The sequence below is a fragment of the Chroicocephalus ridibundus genome, chromosome 2, assembly GCF_963924245.1.
Source record: "Chroicocephalus ridibundus chromosome 2, bChrRid1.1, whole genome shotgun sequence".
NCBI lineage: Eukaryota > Metazoa > Chordata > Aves > Charadriiformes > Laridae > Chroicocephalus > Chroicocephalus ridibundus.
The window spans coordinates 144,896,769-144,921,493 of NC_086285.1; the positions used below are offsets into that span (position 1 = coordinate 144,896,769).

The window sequence follows — 24,725 nt, forward strand, 5'->3', positions numbered from 1 at the left end:
GCTCTATTTTATGTGTCTAGGTAATTGGATCCCAGTTGGATTCTACCAGGGAGAACTGAAATTTCATTTCACTGTTAATTTTGTGAAGGTGGCATCACTGTAACTGTCATTTACAGACAAACGGGATATTGAGTGGAGGAGGAGAATATATTTACTGTTGACTTAATCTTCTAAGAATCATAGAATATCAGGGTTGGAATGGACCTCAAGGATCATCTGGTCCAATCTTTCTTAGCAAAAGCACAGTCTAGACAAGATGGCCCAGCACCTTGTCAAGCTGAATCTTAAAAGTGTCCAATGTTGGGGAATTCACCACTTCCCTGGGGCGATTATTCCAATGCCTGATTGTTCTCATTGTGAAAAAGTTTCCTTTTGTGTCCAGTCTTCCCTTCCCCTTCCTCTTCCCTTCCTCTTCCCTTCCCTGGCTTTGGCTTGCCTGTCCTTGTCTTGCCTTTGGATAATACAACTCACATTGAGGGGTTTTTTAACTTCTGTGTTGGCAATACAAAACCTCTGCTGACTTAGAAACAGGTTTATGGATGAGTAGCTCTTTTCAATGAGTATGTCACTTTTCATAAGAAGAGTGGAAAGGAATTACTTTTGGGTATGAGGATGTTTGCCAAAGTTGTGAGAAGTCCTGTGTTTAAATGTGAGAGCTGGTAGGAGGAAGAGGTTGTAGTTTACAAGGCAAGTGCAAAAGCATGTGACCGCTAAAAAAGTATCACTCAAAATTTATCTGAGGGAATGAGTGTTCAGATCTGTTAGTCATTACAGGTTGCCACTCCTCAAAATACCACCCATCTGGAGTTTTGCTTAGTAAGAGAGTTACACTTTATTTTTCATTGAGCCCATCTCACCTAAATCAACATTAATAATTACAAGGTTATTAAAAATCCCCACCAAGTCAGAAGACAGAATTTAAGTACATTTTAATTTGGTAATGTTTAGTATTTCTATAGACAGAATTTTGCTGGTGAAAATACTTTCAAAATGTACTGTTACATTCAGACTGATAGGTTTTTCTTAAGTAATTTAGCACAATGTGGTCTGTTTCTGGTAGTACTATCCACTAATGCCGTCCAGGTTTTTTCCCACCAAGACTCATGCCTGACTTCAAAATACATAACAGTCTCTTCAGACTGGGATCCAAATCTTTATATTCAGATTAAAAAGATTCAAAACCATAGGTCTAGTTTTGAATTGTTTTAAGGGAAATAAAATAACAGTCATTTTACCCTTCTCCCTCCTCTGTCCTGCCCGTCATGTATACGGAAATATTCTTAGCCTTTTTTCCGTAATTACCTTTCTTTCCACTTGCTCTGCTCCCACAAATCATATTATAGCGTTTTCTTTGTATTAGTTTGTATTACAACTGGAATATTTCATGTTATATTAGTAAAAATAATTAATAATTAGATATGCCACTAAGATAATAAGATAGAAAATAGTTAATATGTCAGGATATCTGTATCCCATTAGAACTGGAATTTTGTTTCTGCTCAATTTGGCTTGCATTCAACATCCTCTGATTTTGAAAGAATAAGCAACTCGAGCATATTCCTACGCTTATGAATAAAGCCAGACTGTAGACTACACATGAATAAATCCAGGCAGTCATTTATATTGTCATCAAAGAGCATTTTTATTCTATGCCCACAAATGTTCTTGGTAATCTGTGAAAGAGGCCTCTGAGTTAACAAGTGAAAACAGGCATCTTTCTCACCCCATGCCTTGGCAGAAGCACATGGTTCGCATTCATCAGCAGTCACAAGTGAACTCATGTAAAGGCTTGTCTGCAGACAGATGTTTTTCCAATTGAGTCTTTGATTGGCCCACTTCTACTTGTGCAGTATGACATGACCTTTAATTATACAGTCAAATACTACTTTTCCACCACCCATTTGCCTCATTCAGTGCACAAGATGGGTGAGAGTGCACCGGGAATTGAATTGGGTTGGGCAATAGGAGAGATTACTGATTAGGGCTATCTCAGTTTAGTAAAATGAGGATGCCACTGCAGTTTGATGATCATTCTTGCCACAAACGGTCAACTAGCTACCTCGCAGTTTTATTCATAGCCACAGGAATTTAAGAACATGGGCAGACACACTGATTGAAACTGTAGCAGACAGTGTCCTGTCTGTGACAGTAGTCAAAAGTGGATGCATAGAGAAAAGTTTAAGAACAAGACAACACTACCTACAGGGTATTCCCCCAACTGACAATATTTTTGTGGCTCAGGAGTTTCCTAATCTGGAGGGGTCTGTAATGTAGGTATTGAATCTCCGTTGATTTCTCTTCACCAGCATCCCATAAAGCTCTTTAAAGTCCTTTTCATCTCTTGCCATATATTTCCTACTGTGGCAAGGCTTGTGGTTCACCTCCGCCTGCTCGCCTTAAGCCTGCCAGGTGCTGGCTTTCTGTGAGTGGTCAGTCCCTATCCATTCTCATCATGCAACTCGCGCATATGTCTCATATTCTTTCCAAAAAGAAGGATGCTGAGCAGAAGCCAGAGGATCTATACCCAGAGTCCCAGAAATCTGGTAGCATGCCCAGAAGGCAGACAGTGTTCACTTCTACTGTTATCCATGACAGCTTGGCCTGATTGTGCGATTGTCAGATATAGACATACTCTGTGGTATTTCTGCTTCAGAGGCTTTTGGAAAAAAAGACTGTTGATAGCTGAAACAGAAGATTTCAGGAAGCATATGAGTGGTCTTTTGGCCAAGTTGAGTGCCACTGTAGACAACAGGATTTTCTCTCTGATGCAGCCACAGAATTTCTGTGTGATGCTGAGCTAGTCCAATAGACGAGACTTTTCCCAGATGGCCATTAATTATGCATTTGAAATCATGGGGTTTGATTTGCAGAAGTGCTGAGCACTCACAGCTGCAGTTGACGTCATTGAGAGCTGTACTTTCTACATGCAAAGTCCTGCTTAATGCCAAGTTCCCTGAAAAATCAGTCCCTTCACGTCTCGTATCAGTCACTGCAATTAGCAGATGCTTTTGACCTGAATTTGTGTTCTGTTTTGCCTGTTTGAAATGGAGAACTGGTACCCCACTGCCTCATTGGAGTGTTAGATTTCTAAATTCTCAGGCATTACCACAAAAAGCATCACAGTGCAACCCACTTGAATAGTAACTACGTAATTCAGAGGGGGTTTCCATCCTACCTGGGGTTTGAGGTCAAAATCTCAACAGCACTGACAAAACAGGGTACAGCACAAGTATCTACCCACTCCACTGCCATTAGCCCTTCTGAGCACTGATCTCACACAAAAAAATTAAAAAAGTATATATATACTGATCATGTATAACAGGCAGCTTTTATTATTTACTGGAGGCCAAAGTTATATTGTTCAACTAGCCTTGTTCTGGCATCTCCTATTTTTCCTGTATTTTCCCAGCACTTGTCGGGGTGTTTGTTTAGACAGCATGTTTGAGACATCAGGTCAGCCTGAACCGATTTGCATTTTTAAATTCTTGTAAAGTATTTTTGTTTGCATTTTGCCTTCCAGAAAATACTTGCAACAGTAAACGTTTGGACCTTGTCTTCATCATTGACAGCTCTCGCAGTGTACGTCCTTATGACTTTGAAAAAGTGAAGGAGTTCATTTTAACCATCTTGCAGTTTCTGGACATCAGCCCTGATGCCACCCGAGTAGGTCTGATTCAGTACGGCAGCACAGTCAAACAAGAGTTCTCGCTGAAGACTTTCAGGAGGAAGCAGGATATTGAAAGAGCAGTGAAGAGGATGATGCACCTGGCAACTGGCACCATGACTGGCCTGGCTATTCAGTATGCAGTGAACATCGCATTTGCAGAGTCAGAAGGAGCTCGACCTCTGAAGCAGAATGTGCCCCGAATTATCATGATAGTGACGGATGGGAGACCTCAGGATCCAGTGGCAGAGATTGCTGCTAAAGCTCGTAACTCGGGTATCCTGATTTTTGCCATTGGAGTGGGAAGAGTGGATATGAACACGCTGAAGTCCATTGGGAGTGAACCGCATGAAGAGCATGTGTTTCTGGTTGCTAATTTCAGTCAGATTGAAACACTGACCTCTGCCTTCCAGACTAAACTTTGTGGTAAGGTTTTTTGTCTATAGATTTGAATGCATAGATGAAAGCAAAACACAGAAAAAAATAGGCATTATAATTACATTTTTTTTTTTTTACATGGAGCCTTATCTGTTATAATATATATATTGAAAAAAAGGGAGACTGGCCAGACAACATTCAGAACAGCAGTCATACATATGGGGAAAAACTAATTCCACTGCTAAGTGCCATAAAATGTGATCTAATTCCTAGTGGTCATAAGCAGTGAGGCAAACACACATACCATGATTTTCCTATTCATTGCATAATAGCAATAAATTTACAACCCTCTGCAATTTGAATATTATACAAGTTGTTTCATCTATAGATTTTAAATGTGGTCTACCTTAGTACCGAAACTTCAAACTGATAAATAGTATTTTGGTTATTTAAAAAATTCTAGGGAGTTCCTGGATTCCTCTTCCAAAACTTACATGTTAATTCTGCGCAAATAATTGTCTCTGTGCATGCCTTGTGACTGGAGGTGAGACACAGAGACATGGTAGTGTTTTTTTCCATACCTTTTAAATACAGAAAGTTAAAAAAAGCCATTACAGTGATATTATTCACTCATACAGTAAAGTAAATATTTTAATAGACCATAATTTGCAACAGAGAAATCACTTCCATCTGTAATTCCCTGATAAGAAATTACCTTTTACAAATATTGTGGCATACATAATTTGTTTTATTCCAATTTGTGTACTTAATATAATTTCTTTTTTTTAGTTTTTCCTGAGATAAATATGAAAGATCTTCATCCAGATTTGGCATTAAGCTCAGGCATTTTCATCAGAGTCCAGAAAAAAATGCATAGTGAGATTGAATGCTCACTCATCTCTAGGGATGCTTTTGCCAGAAAAGAACTGAGGCTTATTGTCAGGATAGTCTGGAGAATTTTCCTTACTTGGTCTTTTCCAAAATTGTTTCAAAGAGCAACAGGGCTCCAGCTGAACCGCATCAGCAAAAAACACCATCACAGACATTCATCAGATAATAGATTTTTTCCTCTTTCTTCCTTGCCATATTATTAGCTGGCGTAGTAAGATACATTTAAAAACCAAGAAAGAGTAAACTAAACATGGATTGCGAGTTTAAATGGAATGAACAGCAAATGCTTCAAAGCTTCATCTTACTGGATTTTTTTAATTGCATTTTAGAAACAAATCCAGTACGAATAGCACTTAATAATTTTTTTTTCTGACTAGTGTTCAGTAAATGTATTAGAGTTTTATAGCTCACTTTTAATTCAAATACATGTGGTCCTCAATAAAACCATCCCTCAGCAGATGGATAAGTATAGAAGTGACAAAGATTGCTGCTGCCTCATTTTCTCAGGAATGCCTCCACAACATTTGCTGTGTCAGGAATTGAAGGTGAGATCCAAAAATGCACTTAAAAACCCAGGCCCAGATGCAACAGAGAATTTGCACTGTTAGATTCTTACAGATTTCAACTTAAATGACTAAATTGCAGATAGATCCTTAATATTTTATTGCGTCTGGGCTGTGAAGCAACGTTCAGCTTGCCGAATTTCAAGACAGCAATCTAAACATCCATAGCCTCTGCTTCCTAGAGCATCTACATTCCTCCCAGGAAATGTCGTTAGGTTTTTTAAGTCCTCCCCAGTGTGGACCAGAGGCAGTATCATTGCAGCTGAGTCGAACATATGGACACCTTGTTTCTTTGCTTGAGCAACTGAAGGCACCCCTCTGGTCAAGTCTCTTGGTGTGCAGTCTGCTGGGCTTCAAGCTGTGGTAAAAGATCTTGGCACCTGAGCTATCCATGTGTCTGGATTGCCCTTATGTCTGTGGCAATGTGTCTTCATGGACCCTGTGAATATAGGAGAAAAACCTGGCTAAGTGATGAAGCTCTGTGGGGAAAATAAAGAGTAAACCAAATTAACCACTTTTACCCATGGATGGCAGAGATTACCCACTACCTAGTAGATATATTCTCAGAAGAATCCATACAGAATCATAGAATAGTTTGGGTTGGAAGGAACCTTTAAAGGTCATCTAGTCCAACCCCCCTGCAATAAGCAGGGACATCTTTCACTAGATCAGGTTGCTCAGAGCCCCGTCCAACCTGACCTTGAATGTTTCCAGGGATGGTGCATCTACCACCTCTCTGGGCAACCTGTTCCAGTGTTTCACCACCCTTATTGTAAAAAATTTCTTCCTTATATGTAGTCTAAATCTTCCATCTTCTATTTTAAAACCATTACCCCTTGTCCTATCACAACAGGCTGTGCTAAAAAGTTTGTCCCATCTTTCCTGTAAGCCCCCGTTAAGTACTGGAAGGCCACAATAAGGTCTCCCAAGAACCTTCTCTTCTCCAGGCTGAACAACCCCAACACTCTCAGCCTGTCCTCGTAGAAGAGGTGTTCATCCCTCCAATAATTTCTGTGGCCCTCCTCTGGACCTGCTCTAACAGGTCCATGTCTTTCCTGTGCTGAGGATTCCAGAGCTGGACACAGTACTCCAGGTGGGGTCTCACCAGAACAGACTAGAGGGGTAGAATCACCTCCCTGGACATGCTGGTCACAGTTCTTTTGATGCAGCCCAGGATATGATTGGCTTTCTGGGCTGCGAGTGCACATTGCCAGCTCATGTCCAGCTTTTCATCCACCAGTATCCCCAAGTCCTCTCAGCAGGGCTGCTCTCAATCCCTTCATCCCCCAGCCTGTGCTGGTACTGGGGGTTGCCCTGAGCCAGGTGCAGGACCCTGCACTTGTCCTTTGTTGAACCTCATGATGTACATAGGGGCCCACTTCTCAAGCCTGTCCCTCTGGATGGCATCCCATCCCTCAGTAAACTGGCTGTGCTCCATCCTCTGCTAAGTCAGACTTTCCCTACAGTTGCTGCTTCTGGATGCTAAAGAATTGGGGGTGTCAGAAACAGCAGTTGAAGCCAAGGAATCCTTGGGGCCTCTTTTTATTACCAGTCAGCAAGGTAAAAGAGAATCAAACAGTATCCTGGAAAATCAGAGGCATGAGGAGTGAGGCAAGAGTTGAAAAACAGGGACAGAATCCAGGGAAGGAGGTGCAGATTGAATAGAAGAGTGAGAAAGACAGAAGTTAGGATGGAGCAGTCAGGAACAAATATAAGTCTTTATTATTCTCCTGTAAAGTAGATGGTGGTGTCATCCTCATTTTACATTGGAGGAATGGACGCACAGAAACAGGTTTAAGACTGTCAAGATCGCACACTAACTTTAAATATTTGATTCAGTGCAATTCCAGATGTGATTTTCTGGGACATTTAGCATTTTTAAACTAATATAACATACCAGTCACAGCTCTACAGCCTTTGCTTGCAGCTGAGAGCCCTGCTTTCTTGCAAATCCAGATTCAGGTGTCTCTAGCTGAACACATGCAGTGTGGACGTTGCTTAAAGATTACGATATTGGCTTGCCCACAATCAAATAAGGACCCTGTGACAAAGAGATAAAATCTAATTCACAAGGTTCACATTCAAATTCCTTAACTATCAGATCACTCTTTCTATTACTTCAGTCCCTGGCTGTGTCCACCAAACACCTCCTGCAACAAATGAGGTTGTAGAAATCATACAGACAGCAGCCTCCTTCACCACAGAAATTTGACTTATGACCAGAGTACCCCTGATGCTTTGAAATGGGTGCAACAGAGACACTTTGGGAAAAATTTTATGTGATAGTATATCAGAAGATCGGTAACAGATGGTAACAATATATTCTCAGAAGGGACTGAGTTATTGGAACACCTATCATTGAATGCTGCTTTTTTCTTTTTCTAGTACTCTGTTTTGCAACCTTATGTTCTTTTGATATGGGAGGACTGACTGTTTTCGGAGTAGCGTTCTATAGATTCACATTCTGTAGCATTAGTATATGGTAAGATATTCTGATGCTTAAACTGCTGAAATGGTTATATTTTTCCTTTGTCGTATTTGAAAGTTCTTCTTTGGTCATAACGAGCTATACCTGATGTTGAAAGCTAGTGAAATATAGCCAGGAGAAAACTTCTTTTTAGAAAGTATCAGAGGTCATAAACTTCATTTCCAGAATGACAGAAAGAAGAAAAGACAAGAAGTCCAAGCAGGTCTGTATTCACATAAATACAAGTACTTGAGAAGTTTTATTATGGCAGAAAATCATGAGATCCAAAAAGCTGATTAAGAGATTTGGGTATTGTGGTGGTTTGTATATTAGTAATAAATACATAATTCTGGTAACCATTCCAAAGACCAGATATGTATTATGTATCTTAAAACCATTTTTTTTTTCCACAAGTACCACACATACCACTTGTTAAGCTATTTATCAGGCTTCTGTTGTGGCTGCTAGAAGATTACTGTTAATATCTAACCCATAAATTTTGAGCTTTGTCGACCTAGGACAATAAGGAGCACATAAATCTCTAATTGTTGTTGAGCAAAATATATTATTTTCCATACAACATTCTCTGAGAAGTAATTCACCTATGTATTGTAGAAATTACATACAAGCAATGCTGCATTGGAAAGAAAACATCAAGGAGATTTCTTAATTCCCAATTACTGATCTGGAGAAAAATAGTTCAGCAATGAATTTGACAGAATGGGTCCACTATTCTTTTTCTTTCTTACTGTCTCAGTCTGTTGCATTTTTCTATTTACTATTAGAGACGTAAATTACGATATTTAAAGATTAAAAATAGACTTAGAAAGACCTATACTCTGGAGTGTAGCTCAGCTCAACTCCCACTTACTGACTCTTAGAATCATAGAATCATAGAATTGTTAGGGTTGGAAGGGACCTTAAAGATCATCTAGTTCCAACCCCCCTGCCATGGGCAGGGACACCTCCCACTAGATCAGGTTGCTCAGAGCCCCGTCCAGCCTGGCCTTAAAAACTTCCAGGGATGGGGCTTCCACCACCTCTCTGGGCAACTTGTTCCAGTGTCTCACCACCCTCATGGTGAAGAACTTCTTCCTAACGGCCAGTCTGAATCGTCCCATCTCTAGTTTTAATCCATTCCCTCTAGTCCTACCATTACCTGACATCCTAAAAAGTCCCTCACCAGCTTTCTTGTAGGCCCCCTTAAGATACTGGTAGGCCACGATAAGGTCTCCTCGGAGCCTTCTTTTCTCCAGGCTGAACAACCCCAACTCTCTCAGTCTGTCCTCATAGAAGAGGTGTTCCAGCCCTCTGATCATCCTTGTGGCCCTTCTCTGGACACATTCCAGCATGTCCATATCTTTCTTGTAGTAGGGGCTCCAGAATTGGATGCAGTACTCCAGGTGGGGTCCCATGAGAGTGGAGTAGAAGGGGAGAATCACCTCCCTGGACCTGCTGGCCACGCTTCTGATGCAGCCCAGGATACGATTGGCTTTCTGGGCTGCTAGTGCACACTGACGGCTCATGTTGAGCCTCTCATCCACCAGCAGCCCCAAGTCCTTTTCTTCAGGGTTGCTCTCAAGCCAGTCACTGCCCAGCCTATATCGGTGCTTGGGATTGCCCCGACCCGATCTTGGAGATGCGTGACCTCAGTGTCGTCATGTATTGCTTGTATGTTCCTCAACAGTAATAACTAAGGAAGCAAGATTCTTCATCAAGCTGTTTTCTAGTCATTCTTCTTTAGTATTGTGCTGTGTGTTGATTTTCCTCATTCAAGAAACTGAATGTCCCCTAGAACAGTTTGTACTTGAATTCCATTTATTTTCTAAATTTGAATGTGGTGGGTTTGTTTCATTGTCTTCGTGGGGCCACCAAGTAATTAGTGTTTCCAGATACTGTATTGTATATATTGTTTTGTTTATATCTCCATTCCACATGTAATTTCATGTCCAAAAACATGCCACTAATGTCAACCAGACAGAAAATATCTGAATTCCTACTTTTTTTAGGAATAAATAGTTTGTTAAGGAATTTTTTGCAGTTTGGCAGGCTTTAGCTTCCATTTTTGTCTTTATTGTCAACAATTAATTTGAAATTTCTAAATTATTTCAGTAAAATTTTATACATCTTTTTTTTTTTAAGTTGTGACCACAAGTAAGTGAGACCAGCAGTTAATAACGCTTTACTTTTTTTCTTTCAGTGCCCCATATGTGCAGTATAGTTGAGCATCGCTGTGATCACTTCTGCATAAACATCCCTGGCTCCTACGTATGCAGATGTAAACAAGGATACATTCTGAATGCTGACCACAGAACTTGCAGCAGTATGTTGTCTTTCTTAACTTTTCTCTTTCATGCTCCCAAATAGTGCTTAACATCACATACCCTTTTTATTGGGCTCATAAAGAAGGACTGAACTCAGTATATAATGAATGGTAATCGTCAGAAAGAGTCTGAAAAGGTGAAGTTGTAATTCTTTTTCTTGTTTTCTGTAAATGAAGTTCTTATAAGCCTTTCTGAAATACATCAAGTTCATTTTTATACACAGCACTGCAGAGGCACACTGTAACTACATAAAATTGCGTTCAAATTTTATTGGTGTACTAAGTTCAGCAGTGAAGCAACAAAGAAAAATCTCACATGAAGTGAATCCAGCTGCTTTAGTAACTTGTCTAGATAGCAACCAGTGCTAAATAGTACAGAAAGGTGCATTAAACCCCGTACGAGAGAACTGTGAAATAACTTGCTGTTCTGAAAAGCTCTTCCTAACTGCTGCTTGAAGTATAGGGGTTTTCAATCATTTAAAGAATAGTTTCAAAAGTCTTGCTTATACTCTCATTTCCTTCTTTAAAAGGGTTGACTTTTTAAGTAATTGGCTTTATGGTTTATAATAACAAACTGTATTTCATTTAATTGTGATCTCTGTAAGCAGTATTTCTTTGTCCATTTTAACTTGCTTCCTAGTAAGTAACAGCAGACTGCATTAGGTGGGTATGCCAAATTTATTTCTGTATCCACCATTATTTTAAAGAAATTATGTAATATTATTTTTAATTACTTGTGGAAAACATGCTTGCTAAAAATTCGGTTTCTTATCTTGTGACAGTGCACGGATTCAAGTGAAATTTGCCAAACTGATTTTAGCCAGAAGAAAAATTTTGGAAAACGTATTTTCAAAAAGCTGGAGGAGACAGTCATGGTGAAAGTATAGGATGTACCCTTAAAATTGATGATATAGAATTAAGGTGAAGAACGCAGGCTCAGATCCTATCCTTGTGTTTGAACTCACATATTCCACATTTGAGGAGAGTGCTGTAAAACAATCAGGTTCAATTAGAGGGTTCTTAGTCTCTCTTGCTTAGCGTTGTATTTTATATCAACTACTTAATGACCACCAAAACAGCAGGAGTATGTCAGTATTTTAGACAACTCTACAGCTTGGGGATTAAAGTCCTTACATGTGCAGTGGGACACATGGTTTCAGTCAGAGCCACAGTAAATAGGAATGGGAACAAAAGAATGTCAGCACCGAAGTGAAACGGGCATTCTCGCTGCTGCATGACCTACAGTGGGAAACTCCTTTTGAGCTGTTCACCTCCTATGCTGTCGAGCTATGGGATGAGTTACTTTTAGGAATCTGTTTTCTAGACCTTCTCACCAGCATCCTTCACCAAATGTATACGTTTGTCATATGCATGTGTGTGAATTATAGGGGAACGTTTTGTGTTAAATGGAACAAATTTAACACTTTTATTTGTGCTTTTGTTTCCCCAAGAAGATGAAAATTCAATCCAATATGGAATATTTCCTAATTATTTTTTGGTTTAGCAGCTAAGCCAAGACAAGAATAGTGAAAGGAACAATTTTTCACACGGCTTATTTTCTCTGCTCCTGCATATTTGCTATAGCTCTTCAGAAGGAGCGTGGTCAGAATCCCAAGTGACAGCTCCAGCTATGTAATCACATTTCAATAATATTCTCTAACCTATTCTTTTTATTGTGTCCCTCTTAAAATGCTTCTCATTTAAAACTTTCGTATCCTTTAAACCTTTCCTTTAAACCCTCCTCATGCTATTAATTTTCTTAAAGAATTTTTAAGAAAGAATTCTTTTGCTTTCAATTTTCTGGAAGTTATTTGAAATTCAAAATTTCTCTTTTTTTTAATTTCCTCTCACACATTTTCCCCATCCTCACCTCTAACATCAATTTTGACAATTGAATTTTTTTGTGAGTCAATTAAAAAAATTTTAATTACAAGTATGAAAAATTCTTTCTTTATCGTGTCTTCTTTTTTATTGTGTTAAATTTCCATTGTTTTTATCAGCCACTAGTTCAGCTTTTAGGTACTGCACTGCTTCAAATTACAGATTAATTTCCAAGAGAGTTTTGGAATTGTGTGTAGTTTTCCTACTGGTGACCCATGTACAGTAGACCTCAATATTCCCTTTCTACCATTTTTGGATGTCCATTGCTGCATTGCTTTACTTTTTTTAGCTATGACTCAGTCATATTAGTTTTCCCCACGTACCTGTCACACATGATTTGCTTGACTCTGTACTTGCTTTGATCATCAGTTAGATGATACTAGATTGCAGTTTGCTAAATATGAAATGGAAATGAGTCATTCAGTGTGTTTGTAGCCTACTTCTAATGGACTTTTTTCAACATCACCAAACTATAAACTAATTTTAGCAATTAGCACTGGAAATCTAATATTGAGAGCCGTCAAACTGGCCTTAAATGTGCTAGGATGGTGCAAGTCATTGGTGAAGGAGGGAGATGATACGGTAACAGTCTAGACGAGGTCAGACCATTATGTCTGAAAACTCCCCAGAGAAATAACAGAATTCATGAGGAAAGGGGACCAAGCCTGGACAAACTGGACAGCTTGTTTCTGGAGGTAAGGGGAAGCATGGCGATAGAAAAACCCATAATCTGTAACCGTTTTAGTTACCTTCATTGGCGGCTGATTGTCCGCAAGTGCACAGAGACAACATGTTCCTCAGTAGACATTGAAGTAAAATAAATCTTCGTCATGTTTATGTTTAGTGCAATACATGAATACAACATAAAACAGATGTATTTATCCAAGGTTTGTACATATTTGTCAGCTCATCAACAAATTCCTTACATACATATTTTAACACTTTCTAAATTAAACACTGCAAAAAAAATGACTGGTATGTACCTTAAGTTATACTTTCTTTTCATTCTTCTGTACCTAAAGTTATACCCTTTTTTCGGTCTTCTGTTCCCCTTTTTTTATGTTATAAGAATACATCTTATCAGTATTCAGTTCTTAAAAGCCCTTAACCAAATGGCTTCAATCAGCAGCGAATTGACAACTTTGCTTTAGGCTGGAAAAGGGTGCATTTTTCTTTTGAATAGAAGATAGTTTTGTTCCTTGATACATTTCATTATAACATTATTTCTAAAAAAAGTATTTCCTTGCATTGAAGGAAGAAAATCTGCCATACTTGTGATTTGTTGCTTTCTATGTGGAAAAAAAGAAAAAGCAACTTGTCTAACTTCCAGAACAAAACTAGGGGAAAAGAAGTTCTTGTATTTAATTTGAAATATTCTTACATTTATTTTATTAAGATGGTTTTGCATCCATACAAAGGACGCTCCTTTCACGTACTCTGGTCTAACTTTTCTAGAGAAGGGTGCTTGTGTCAGATAATGGCTATTCTTTACTCATTACACTGCATTTGTTTGTTTAACTTAATCTCTTCCATTCTTCTCTAGAGATGTTCAAATCTTACATTAATACACAAAGTAGTACAAAAGAGGAAATGTAGCTGAAACAAGCTGGAAAATTATCTATTTGTGGGTGTTTATACTGGAATAAGAGAGTTAAACGACTGTTTATACTGTTCATCATGCCACTTGATATGAAGCAGACAGCTATAAAAGAAAATTCGTATTTGCTTGGCTAGTTTCCTCAAACATGACCCAAAAGCTTTTTTTATAACTGTAAACAATCATTATGTGTTGAGCAGTCTTTGGGCCTGATCCTGAGCAATGCAAAGTACTCTGCTTTCCAGAGATTTCACTGGGGAAATCTGGGGTTCTCAGAAAGCCTTAGTCTATTGAAAGGAAAGTCCGTTGTGCTTCATCGGGCCACGTGCTGAACTGACATAATTTGTCATAGTAATTTTTCTAATGAGATCTTTTGCTGGGGAGGGGTAACTTGCTATGCTATTTTGCACAAAACTGAAAAAAAACTCAGAAATTAAATGCCCCCAAGTCAAAACAGCTCTAAAGAGCTGTTCATTACTTCCTGAAATTTATTTTTGATCTGTAGTGTAGCCATGCATTATAGAAGGTCCAAGGATTTCATATTCATGCAATTATGTTTTGTAGCTCAGGACCTTTGTGCTGTGGAGAAACACGCCTGTGAGCAGATTTGTGTGAACACACCTGGGTCTTACGTCTGTCAGTGTTATGAAGGGTATGAGCTCGATGCAAATGGAAAGAATTGTGTCGGTGAGTATGAGTTTAGCAATTTGCATTTATCTCTTGACAGAACCAAAGGGAAATTTAATGTGAATTAATATCCAGTTTAGCCATAGACAAGGATGGGAAGTTCTCTTCTTCTATATGAGCAGCAGATAAGGAAGAATACGTATTGGCGTGTTTGTAGGCCTTTACTGATAATGGTGACTTGGGAAAATTGTTCTGACTAATTTCACACAGAAAGTAACATTGCTGTTTTGAAACAACACACCAGATGTTTTATTCTGGATCCACTAAGTGGCCAGCACGGTACTGGCATGATATATGTGGCCATTAAAAAGCAAACAAAGCCAGACAAACTCGGTAGCTCCTCTTCAGACAGAATTTATACATGGAAAACTTGAAAGTGGACAATTTTTTGCCATTTCTCACTTGGTTTTCTGGTCATGCTGGGGGAGATTTCAAATTCCTTTTGGGAAGATGACTTTAAGGAAAGTTTAGCCCTCCTTAAGAACCCATCCACTGTGTGCCTTTTATTTTCGCTATGGGCAGTAAAGAAGCAAACATCAGCTCTAAGAATTGCAACTCAAAAGAGTGAGTGTGGAAATACAGTATAATAATTTTTTAACACAAAACATCCTTCCCTCTCTATTACCATATAAGTATCTGACTGTTCTTCCCCATTTATACACAGTAAATACTTTTAGGATAATCTTTTTCACTAGCCTATTAGCCTTCTTGTAAACTTTTCATCCTGTGCTGCATTTTGGGAAAATACTGTCTTCGGGTATCCACCACAAAAAACCCCTAATGAGTCCTTGAAAAAAAAATTGCCTTATTTGTTAGGTATTCTCTTCAGGCATGCACTTAAATGCATGCTTAATTTCAAACACATGCTGAAATCCCATGGAAGTGAATCTTTGGCCCCAAATCTGCCACAGGCTGCCACAATGCTTTTGTCCAACAGCTTACTCTTTCTTGCCATCTTAAACAACTCTAACATAATATAATCTGTCTCTTATTACCTTCACGGAGCTATTACCTTGCAGGATAATCCTATTTTGAGATGCAAAATAGATGACAGTTTATGGAACTGAACTTTCTGCATGTAGTTCCACATGGGACTCACAAATGAGGTTTGGAGGTCTTTTAGATCTAGGACAACATGCAGTTTTGAAGAACACTTACTTTGTACTTACTCTTCAGAAATGTTTCCCTTACTTGTAGGAGCATTCAAATTTCTCCACGTAATTTATCCTCAGCATAAATTGGCAGCTAATATACCATTTTCGTCCCTGCTTACTGCAGGGGGGTTGGAGTAGATGACCTTTAAAGGTCCCTTCCAACCCAACACATTCTGTGATTCTATGATTTTAAGAACCTGCTTTCTGAAGTTGACTTGTTTTGAAAACGCAGCTAATCATGGCTATTTAGGCAAGAAGGCCTGTGTGTTCTGGCCCAAGTTTCAACATCTAACACTCCACAGAAGTTCATCCAATAACCTTAGCTAATCGTCATGACCTTTACCTATGTTAGGATAAAGCATATATTTCTCTGCTATTGATTTGAGTATATCCTGAGACAGAAAATCCATTACTCATGTTGATAGGTTCTTTCATCCCCAGTTCTTTCCTACCATATATTCTAATGCAAAATATTCATGCTTAGTATCATCAGCTGTTGTTACTATTTTCTCTGTATTAGTTGAAGGGTCCTTTACAGCACAAGATACTCTTACCAGGAAGGTAGCTACCACCGCATCATAGGGATAAAAATAAATTTTGGTGAAATTCTTTGTATGTCAAACATAATATTAGCCTCTATAATAAATACAAAGTCTATTTTTCTTATTAAAAGCTTCAAAATATTTCTATGCCATTTATTAAATTTCTCAGTGGCACTAGTTTTATGCCTGTTAATAATTTGTCTGCAAAGTCTGAAGAGTGCTATTTGGAGGCATGGTACATATTTAACATTTTTCTTCTACCTCCTCACTGACCCTGTTTGGCATGGAGAGACACAGGCCTATTAATAAGCTCTATTGATGACATTTGAAGCTTTCATAGTCTCAATTATTTTCAAAATACAGTTCATACATGGGTTCGTTGTGATATCTTGCATTTTATAGCTGTCTTTCCTCTCCTCTTGATTTCCTAGTTTAGCAAAAAAGCATGAACTCCTGCTATTCATACCACTGCAGGAATTAGCAGTATCAATTATGGTTTTAAAGCACATTATTGGAACTTCTATTTTTCAATTTTGTTTTGCGTTATTTGACCATTTAACTTTTTAATTTCTTACTGATGCACATGAATAGTTCAATGTTTATTAATTATGTTTTACCCATGCAGAACATAGCCTCTCCACATTTCCTGAACAGGAAAAGATTGTCTGGGTAATTTGTGGTTTTGTTAATAATTTGTCTGCAAATCCTATTAACTGCCAGTCTCCAGAATTTGCCTTTTTATATTTGAACAATTTGAGATTTTTGAGGAGTATGCTACTACCAAGAATGTACAGCTTCTGGGATGTGATTACCAATGGATAATTATCCTTGATGGAAAATCTTTTAAAGGAGACTATGTATAGTACTGAATCAGTAGTGATAACTTAGTTTTCATTACTCTTAAGTTAGTTAACCATTCTTTTCTGTGAATTATTTATTATCAAATGAGCAGGATACCAGAGACCACTAAGCACAATTACAATTTCACAAAAAGCAGTGACTTCATTAAGGTTACTCTCTCCTCTTCATCCAGAGAATGAAGAGAGAATTTCAGTAGGACATACACATTGTGGTTCTCTCAAAGAGCCGAAGGTTTCTCTCTAAGATGTCGAAGACTTCTAAAATTTTAACTCCAGCAAAAGTAAATGAGAAAGTGCAGAAAACTCATTTCACAGGCCGTTTTATTAAGTTTTCTTCCTCTTTTCTGATGCACTAATTTCTCTGGCTAAGGATCAAAGGCAATAATAATTGCTTCGTTGACACATGTGTCAGCGAGTTACTTGAATGGTAATAATTAAATAAAATCTCACAACCAGCAGCTCACAACATATCCATTAAAAGTGACCACTGAATGGCTAACCTCTCTGAGTGTTTGCAACACACAGTTTATGAACAAATTTGTAGACTAAACAGTATTTGAAACTGCTCAGTGATAAGTATGGCTGGCAGAACACTATCACTTTGCCTTTTTAAACAGCTTTCTATGTTAACTGCCCTCCTTTCACATGAAAAAAAATACACCATCAGTTAAAGTTTAGTGATAATGAGCCATTCTTTCTCCATCACGCTGCTGGACATTCAGTCTCTCCACTTTCTTGGTGTTGCTGGACGTGCTGTCCTCTCTTTCCTGGCTCTGGAGCTACGCTGTCTCTGTATTGCTGCAGCTGTTGGGCTTGGGACCTCTTCTCCTGGCAGTGGTTTGGCTGCTGGCACCTCTTTGCATCCTGGCACCGCTACATTTTTTTGGCTGCTTTCTAGGTTCTTATGAGTCTTCCATAAGTCTTCTCTGCTCTTTCCCCATGTTCTTTTTCATCCTCCTTATGCCTTTACTTATTCTGTCACCTTTTCTTCCTACCCTTTTCTTCTACCCTTCTCCTGAACTTCCTTTGTTCTCCTAAGCCTGAAAAACCTATATAAACATCACAGGAGTAAAACAACAATAAAAGTGAAAGATGACCCATGGTGTCCACAGTTCAGAGAGGCAATGTAAGCACCTGGAGTGCAGAACTGGTAACTGGAATTAAAGATGGCTCTAATCACTTAACCAACTAATTCCAGGCAAGAAAAACAGGGTGGAACCAACATCAGGAGATAACAACTGAATTAATTGCTTGCTCACTAAAAAGGTCATTAATTCATCCTTTAGAAAAGTTTCTTATTGACATAGGCATGGGCTAACATTTAAAACAGTGAGATATCTAATTTTTCACATTCCAGTCTATATCTTGTGACTCGGTACAGAAATATGAAAATAATAAAACTTAAAAAAAAATAGAGAAATATTATTGTGCTTTGCTCTTTTACAAATTGTATATATTTTCTGCATACCAACTAAAGGATTACAGTACTTCAATATAAGAAACATAGATTTATAATTTTTCTCAGTTTTTTCAGGAAGATTTAACTCCATGGACAACTTGCCTACTTGCTGACTGGAATACTGCTGAAAAGTTTCCCTTCTAAGCAAGTACCACAGAAATGAAACATGATACTAAAAGTGATACGAATTTGTAGGTCAATTACTAGTGCCAGTTGCAAGACTAAGCCTGCCTGGAATTAGGGCAATTTGTATACAAAAATTATTGGGAAAAGGCAATGATACTTATCTCCAAAAGCAACTGTCACGTGAATGTTCTCACTTCTTAACTATGTTAGTGGAAAGGCATTATTTAAATTGATATGCTCATTATTCTTACAGGCCAACAGACCTAATTCTGTGAGTAAGAGGTCTCCAGAATGACTGTAAATGGAAAAAAGCAAATGTGGAAAAATTAGTTATTTCGTTGGGTTTTTTTCCTTTCCGTCCACAGTACATTAGCAGCTGCATAGACATAAGAAGGCACAGTTCCTCCCTCAAGAGATTGTCATCTGAAAGTGCTTAGGATCGTAGTTGCTCAGATTTTGGTAATAAAGCATTCTGAGACATATTCAGTTGTCTCTCAAACAGCAAAGCTCGTGAAAGGGCTGGAAGGAATGTCCCGTGAGGAGCAGCTAAGGTCTTGGGGCTTGTCTAGTTTGGAGAAAAGGAGGCTGAAGGGTGATGTTATTGCTCTCTACGGCTTCCTGAAGAGGGGAAGTGGAGAGGGAGGTGCTGATCTCTTCTCCCTGGGATCCAGTGACAGGACGCGTGGGAATGGTTCAAAGCTGCACCAGGAGAGGTTTAGACTGGACATTAGGAAGCATTTCTTTACCAAGAGGGTGGTCAAACACTGAAACAGGCCTCCTTGAGAGGCAGTCGATGCCCCAAGCCTGTCAGTGTTTAAGAGGCATTTGGACAATGCCCTTAACAAAATGCTTTAACTTTTGGTCAGCCCTGAAGCGGTAAGGCTGTTGGACTAGATGACTATTGTATGTCCTTTCCAACTGAAATAGTCTAGTCCTGTTCTATTCTATTCTATTCTATTCTATTCTATTCTATTCTATTCTATTCTATTCTATTCTATTCTATTCTATTCTATTCTCAGCTTTATAATTATTAGTTGGGCAGTTGCAGGTGTTATGGTAGAAATGCATTTTGTTAGTGTTTAAAGGAGAGGTTAAGGCAGAGGAGGAGGTGACTTTATGGAGCAATCCGTATGGGCTGTTTCCCAGGTATGCTAGATAGAAAAAAAATATATATTCTTTGGCCTAGTTATTTCTTAATGTGTCTTTTGAAACACTTGAAAATATGCATGTGGTTAGAATTAATTTAAGAGGAAAGCTGACTAATTGTATGACACATTATATCCTTGAAATAAATACTCAGTAAATACGTTTTTATGTAAAGCTATTCAGTCTGGAAACAGAAAGGTGCTTGCCAGGAACATGGTCTCACATAGTAGCCAGTAAGTAGTCTAATTTGACTTGATTCGACACAAATATTCTGAAGGGTTAAAAGAAGCTCTTTCAAAGTAACTGAACGGATTCTTCTTTTTCCTGACTAGACAACCTTGACTAAATATCTTAGCACACCTGAGTATACACACGATTTGCAAAGGCAGGGCTATCGAAGGAACCAATTTCATTAAAATGATTTACTGTCTCTTAAAGCAATTTGGGAGGCTCAGCAGTATAAAGTAATAAAAAAATTACTTATTTGGCAAAAAAGGGGAAGCTGTCTCCTTAAATGTCTGTGTGAAGCAAAGCACATTACTGTCTTCTTCAGACAGAATCAGCTAAACTTGCCTAATGTGGGCCTGGCCACTCTTTGGGGACAGAGCACCTGCTTTGTGATTTATCTTTAATTTATTCTAAGACTTTTTTTGTGAAGAAACATCTTAACCTGCAAAGAAATAAAAAAACAAATCATTTCACTTCTTTAGCACTTTTGAATGGGCTTGACTGAATAAAATCTAAAGTATTACCTTATTACCTTTGTCAATCAATCTTGTAAATATGGGTTTGTGTAATAGATGGCTGGACTAATGAAATAAGTGACTGGACTAGCTATGGTGTTTTATTTCTCTCATACAAAAGGCATTATGTAAGCAAAATATCAGTGGTGAGTATCAGCCTGAAGCTCTTAGGCTTCTTAGCTGCAGCTGCTTTGTACAGGATGAATCCGGAGCACGTTAGAGGGAATGAATGTACTGTGACAGTAGAAGTTACTGCCATGGGTCTCCTACATACTCAGGCTACAGCTGAGAGGGAACTAAGGAAAAATAGAGCAATTCCAGGACTGGGACTGCATAGACAGAAGACAGAACTAAATCAAACTTTGCTATGCCCTGGTCTACAGTGTGAACATCTGGACAGAGTTACTGACTGAGGCGTGGTTTCCAGATCCGAGAAAACATGTTGAGAAGGCTCCTGATTATCCGAGCATTTAAACATTCAAAGGGTAGGAGAAATGATCTGGGACTCATATAAAATCTGGTGTACCAACTGGTATTGAATGTGCACTACTTTTTGCAGAAAGGCTCTTCAGGACATAACTTATGTCAGCTTTTCCTTTTTTTATAGCTGCTGTTTGTAACTAGTGCTGTAATCTCTATGCATAATAGTTCTAATTTTGTTTTTCTAATTGTATACATGTTGGTCTTTTTCAGTTGTAGACTACTGTGCTTTGGATAACCAAGGTTGCCAACATGAGTGTGTTAACACTGAGGACTCCTATTACTGTAGATGCCACCCAGGGTTCATATTAAATCCAGACAAAAGAACTTGCAGAAGTAAGTTGTGGTAAGGTTTAATTATGAACAGTTTGTACTTCTGTCTTCTAGTTCTCAGCAGTGACACTCCCACTGGTCCTGGGAACACTGAATAATGCATCAGGTATAGAAAATGTTGGACTGCCCTCGAAGCCAAAGCTCATGAAAGCAATGAAAGTTCTTTTGGGGCGCAGTTTGGTTTTTGGGGAGAGGAGGTAGAGGTAGGGGTCCTTTCTACGAACGAGAAGCTCTTAACATGAGACCAGGCTCCTTTTTCAATAGTAAAAGCAAGCTTTGTCTTGCATAGTCTCTTTGATTATCCAAATTTTTCATAACTCACTTTTGGGAAATGTGAAAGGAAAACCTTAATGTACATTCCTAGTTACCTTTCTTCAAAAATATGTATCTTGGTAAAGAAACGTTACTATTGTGTCTGGAAGCAGACAAACTCCATTAGTTTTAGGTGAGTGGAACTGCTGATGCCAGTGGTGAATTTACCCCGTATTATTGAATAATGTCTACAAGCATTATTTCTCAAAAATGCATCAATATAGTACTGCAGTTCTGTGCTTTTTTTGGCCTTGAGGGCATTTCAGTCTTTATGATGACAGACTATGTAAAACCTATAGACTGTGTTGTGTATTATGTTTGGTATCTATTTCACTTAATTTAACATTTAGAAAGAAAGCATCTAATCCAGGCTGTACATCTGACCTTATGATCAAGGGAAAGAGACACATACTTGTAGACAGTGATTACTCACAGCTTTGACACAAATTTATGGAAGTGTCTGTATTTTCCTTGACTATGCAGGGAGCCTGGATGACTTGCCAGACTAGACACCTAATTTTAAGATGGCCAGAGTCAGGGTAGATTAATTTCCCTCCTCCCCAAGGGCCAGAGTACAGTTCATACTGGTTCACGTTGCTTATAGCTTGTATGAATTCACCCATTTGTCAAGCATCCATCAGCTGAGGGATGACTAAATTATCTTACTCTTTTGTATATACTTCTACATACATATATTTTTGAAATCTTACTATAGTGTAAGTGCTTTCCACTGCCCAAGCAAAAATTCTTGTTAATTCCTTCAATTTAAGAATGTGGATTTTAAGCAAGGTTTTCAGTTTGAACTGAACAAACACCCTAAAACTGCACAAACATTTTATATGACTTAAGTGGTTTTTAGCTTATGATCTAACTGTATGAATCATTTTAACCTGTTTAAATTGATGATCCACAGAATGATGGAAGCTGAGAGTGTGTTCTGGGAAAGTGGTATTTCAGGCTTGTCCTGTCTCTATCCTCTGACTTAGGTATCTATTGCTTCAGACAGCATATTGGGCTGCATAGACTGTCAGTCTGACCGTGAGCTGCTGTCTATATGTTGGAAACACGAAAGCTTTCAAATGCTGGTTGGACAGGATCTCTGGAAGTCTTCTGTAGCCTCCTTCAAAGTGGAATGTCCACAAGCTGTGGATGGGGTCAATTTATGGTTTTGTCTAGCTGAGTCTCAGAAAGCTTCAATGGAGAGTCCACAGCCTCTCTGGACTACCTGTTCCACTGCTGTACTATCTCTCTAGAGAAAAATTTTCCTTATGTCCAACCTGAATCACCCAAACAGGTGGTGGCCATTGTTCCTTGTTATATATCAAAAGGGTTTAGCTCAATCACCTTTGTAATGACCTATAAGAAGTAATTGTAAGCTGCAAGTAGACGGACACCTTCCTCTTCAACAAACTAAATAAGGCCAGATCCCTCAAGCTCTCTGCACAAGTCACGTGGACGCAGTCTTCATAGGTCTCTGTTGAGCCCTCTTCGGTTTATCCCCCTTAACTGGGGGGAGAAGGGGAGAGATTGTTCCAGAACTGGACAAAGTATGTCAAGTGCAACCTCAGCAGTGCTGAGTAGTGGGGGATAGTAAATTCTGCTTGCTGTGCTTCACCTGTGTAGTCCAGTATGAGGTTTGGCTTATTTGTAGTGAGAGCACACTGTTGGCTCAGATTAAAGCTCACACTCTGTAAACCCTAAGGGACTTTCCATCCATCACAGCTGCTACTCATCCAGTGTCAGGGCCACGAGGACACCAAGAGGCTTCACCAGCTCTGGACAGCCTCCCTGGGGCTTCTCACCCCTGCCCATGGCCCAGGTGCCTTATTTCAGCTCTGCCTGGAGCATTCAGTCTGTGCCCCAGGAATGCTCTAGAAGTGCCAGTCTCCACCTGGGCCTGGCAATAGTCCTTGTTGATCCAGACCCTGACCTACGGACTGACTTCCCAGCTTGACTATGGCCTTGTCCTGACACTGTGGACCTGCCCAGCAACGATTGGCCTGTGTCAGACCCTGGCTGCCCTCATCCTGACATGCATGCTGGCTTCCTGGCTTGACCTCAGACCTGCTGCAGCAGCATCTACTTGTCTGATGATCTGGACTCCTGGTTAAACCTGGCTGCCATTTCCAGGCCTGCCCTGCTCACCTTGCTTGGGTACTGCAGGGTAGTCCCTCTCTGGCAAGGCCCCTACCCTGCTCAGCTGTATTATCACCCTTGGCACCTGGCTCTCCTTCCCTGCAGGAGCAGCTTGCCTATGCTGTTCCCTGACAGCAGGTCACTTTCTCAGTCTGTACAAACTATGGGATGTTTCCCACCCTCGTGCAGAACTTTGCAATTCTTGCTGAACTTCGTAAGACATCTTCCGGTCCAGTCGTCAAGTTTGTCAAGGTTCTGCTACTTGCTTTCAGTCATTGTCTGTAATTCAGTCATTGTCACTGCAGATTTGCTAAGGGTGCACTTCGTGTCATCACAGAATCTTAGAATCATAGAATGGTTTAGGTTGGAAGGGACCTTAAAGATCATGTAGTTCCAACCCCCCTGCCATGGGCAGGGACACCTCCCACTAGACCAGGTTGCTCAAAGCACCATCCAGCCTGGCATTGAACACCTGCAGGGATGGGGCATCCACAATTTCCCTAGGCAACCTGTTCCAGTGTCTCACCACACTCATAGTGAAAAATTTCTTCCTGATATTTAAGGTAAATCTATCCTCTTCCAGTTTGAAGTCATTACCCCTTGTCCTGTTGCTACACTCCCTGATAAAGAGTCCCTCCCCAGCTTTCCTGTAGACCCCCTTCAGATACTGGAAGGCCGCTATAAGTCTCCCCGGAGCCTTCTCTTCTCTAGACTGAACAACTGCATGTATGTCACTGATGAAGATGCTTAGCAATGTGGCCCCCAGTACTGTCCCCTGTGGTACTCCATCATTATCAGCAACCAGCCAGAAAGGAAGCCATTGATCACTATCCTTTGAGGCTGGTGGCCTGACAAATTTTCACGCCACCTAACAGTTCTTTCTTCCAGGCTGTACTTCCTCAGCTTCCAAATGAGAATGCTGTGGGAGACAGCATTAAGAGCTTTACTAGTAAAGAGGTGTTATTACATCCACTGATCTTCTC

At 39.4% G+C, this 24,725-nt stretch overlaps 1 protein-coding gene across 4 annotated transcripts in view; it reads left to right on the forward strand.

Annotated features, from left to right (window-relative positions):
• MATN2 (matrilin 2) overlaps window positions 1–24,725 on the forward strand; it is a 79,448-nt gene that overhangs the window by 19,529 nt on the left and 35,194 nt on the right. For all 4 annotated transcript variants that reach the window (XM_063327249.1, XM_063327251.1, XM_063327252.1 and 1 more), the window contains exons 3-6: window positions 3,521–4,090; window positions 10,164–10,286; window positions 14,329–14,451; window positions 21,175–21,297. In XM_063327249.1, coding sequence (XP_063183319.1) covers window positions 3,521–4,090; window positions 10,164–10,286; window positions 14,329–14,451; window positions 21,175–21,297 — 939 coding nt within the window. The remainder of the gene's footprint in view (window positions 1–3,520; window positions 4,091–10,163; window positions 10,287–14,328; window positions 14,452–21,174; window positions 21,298–24,725) is intronic.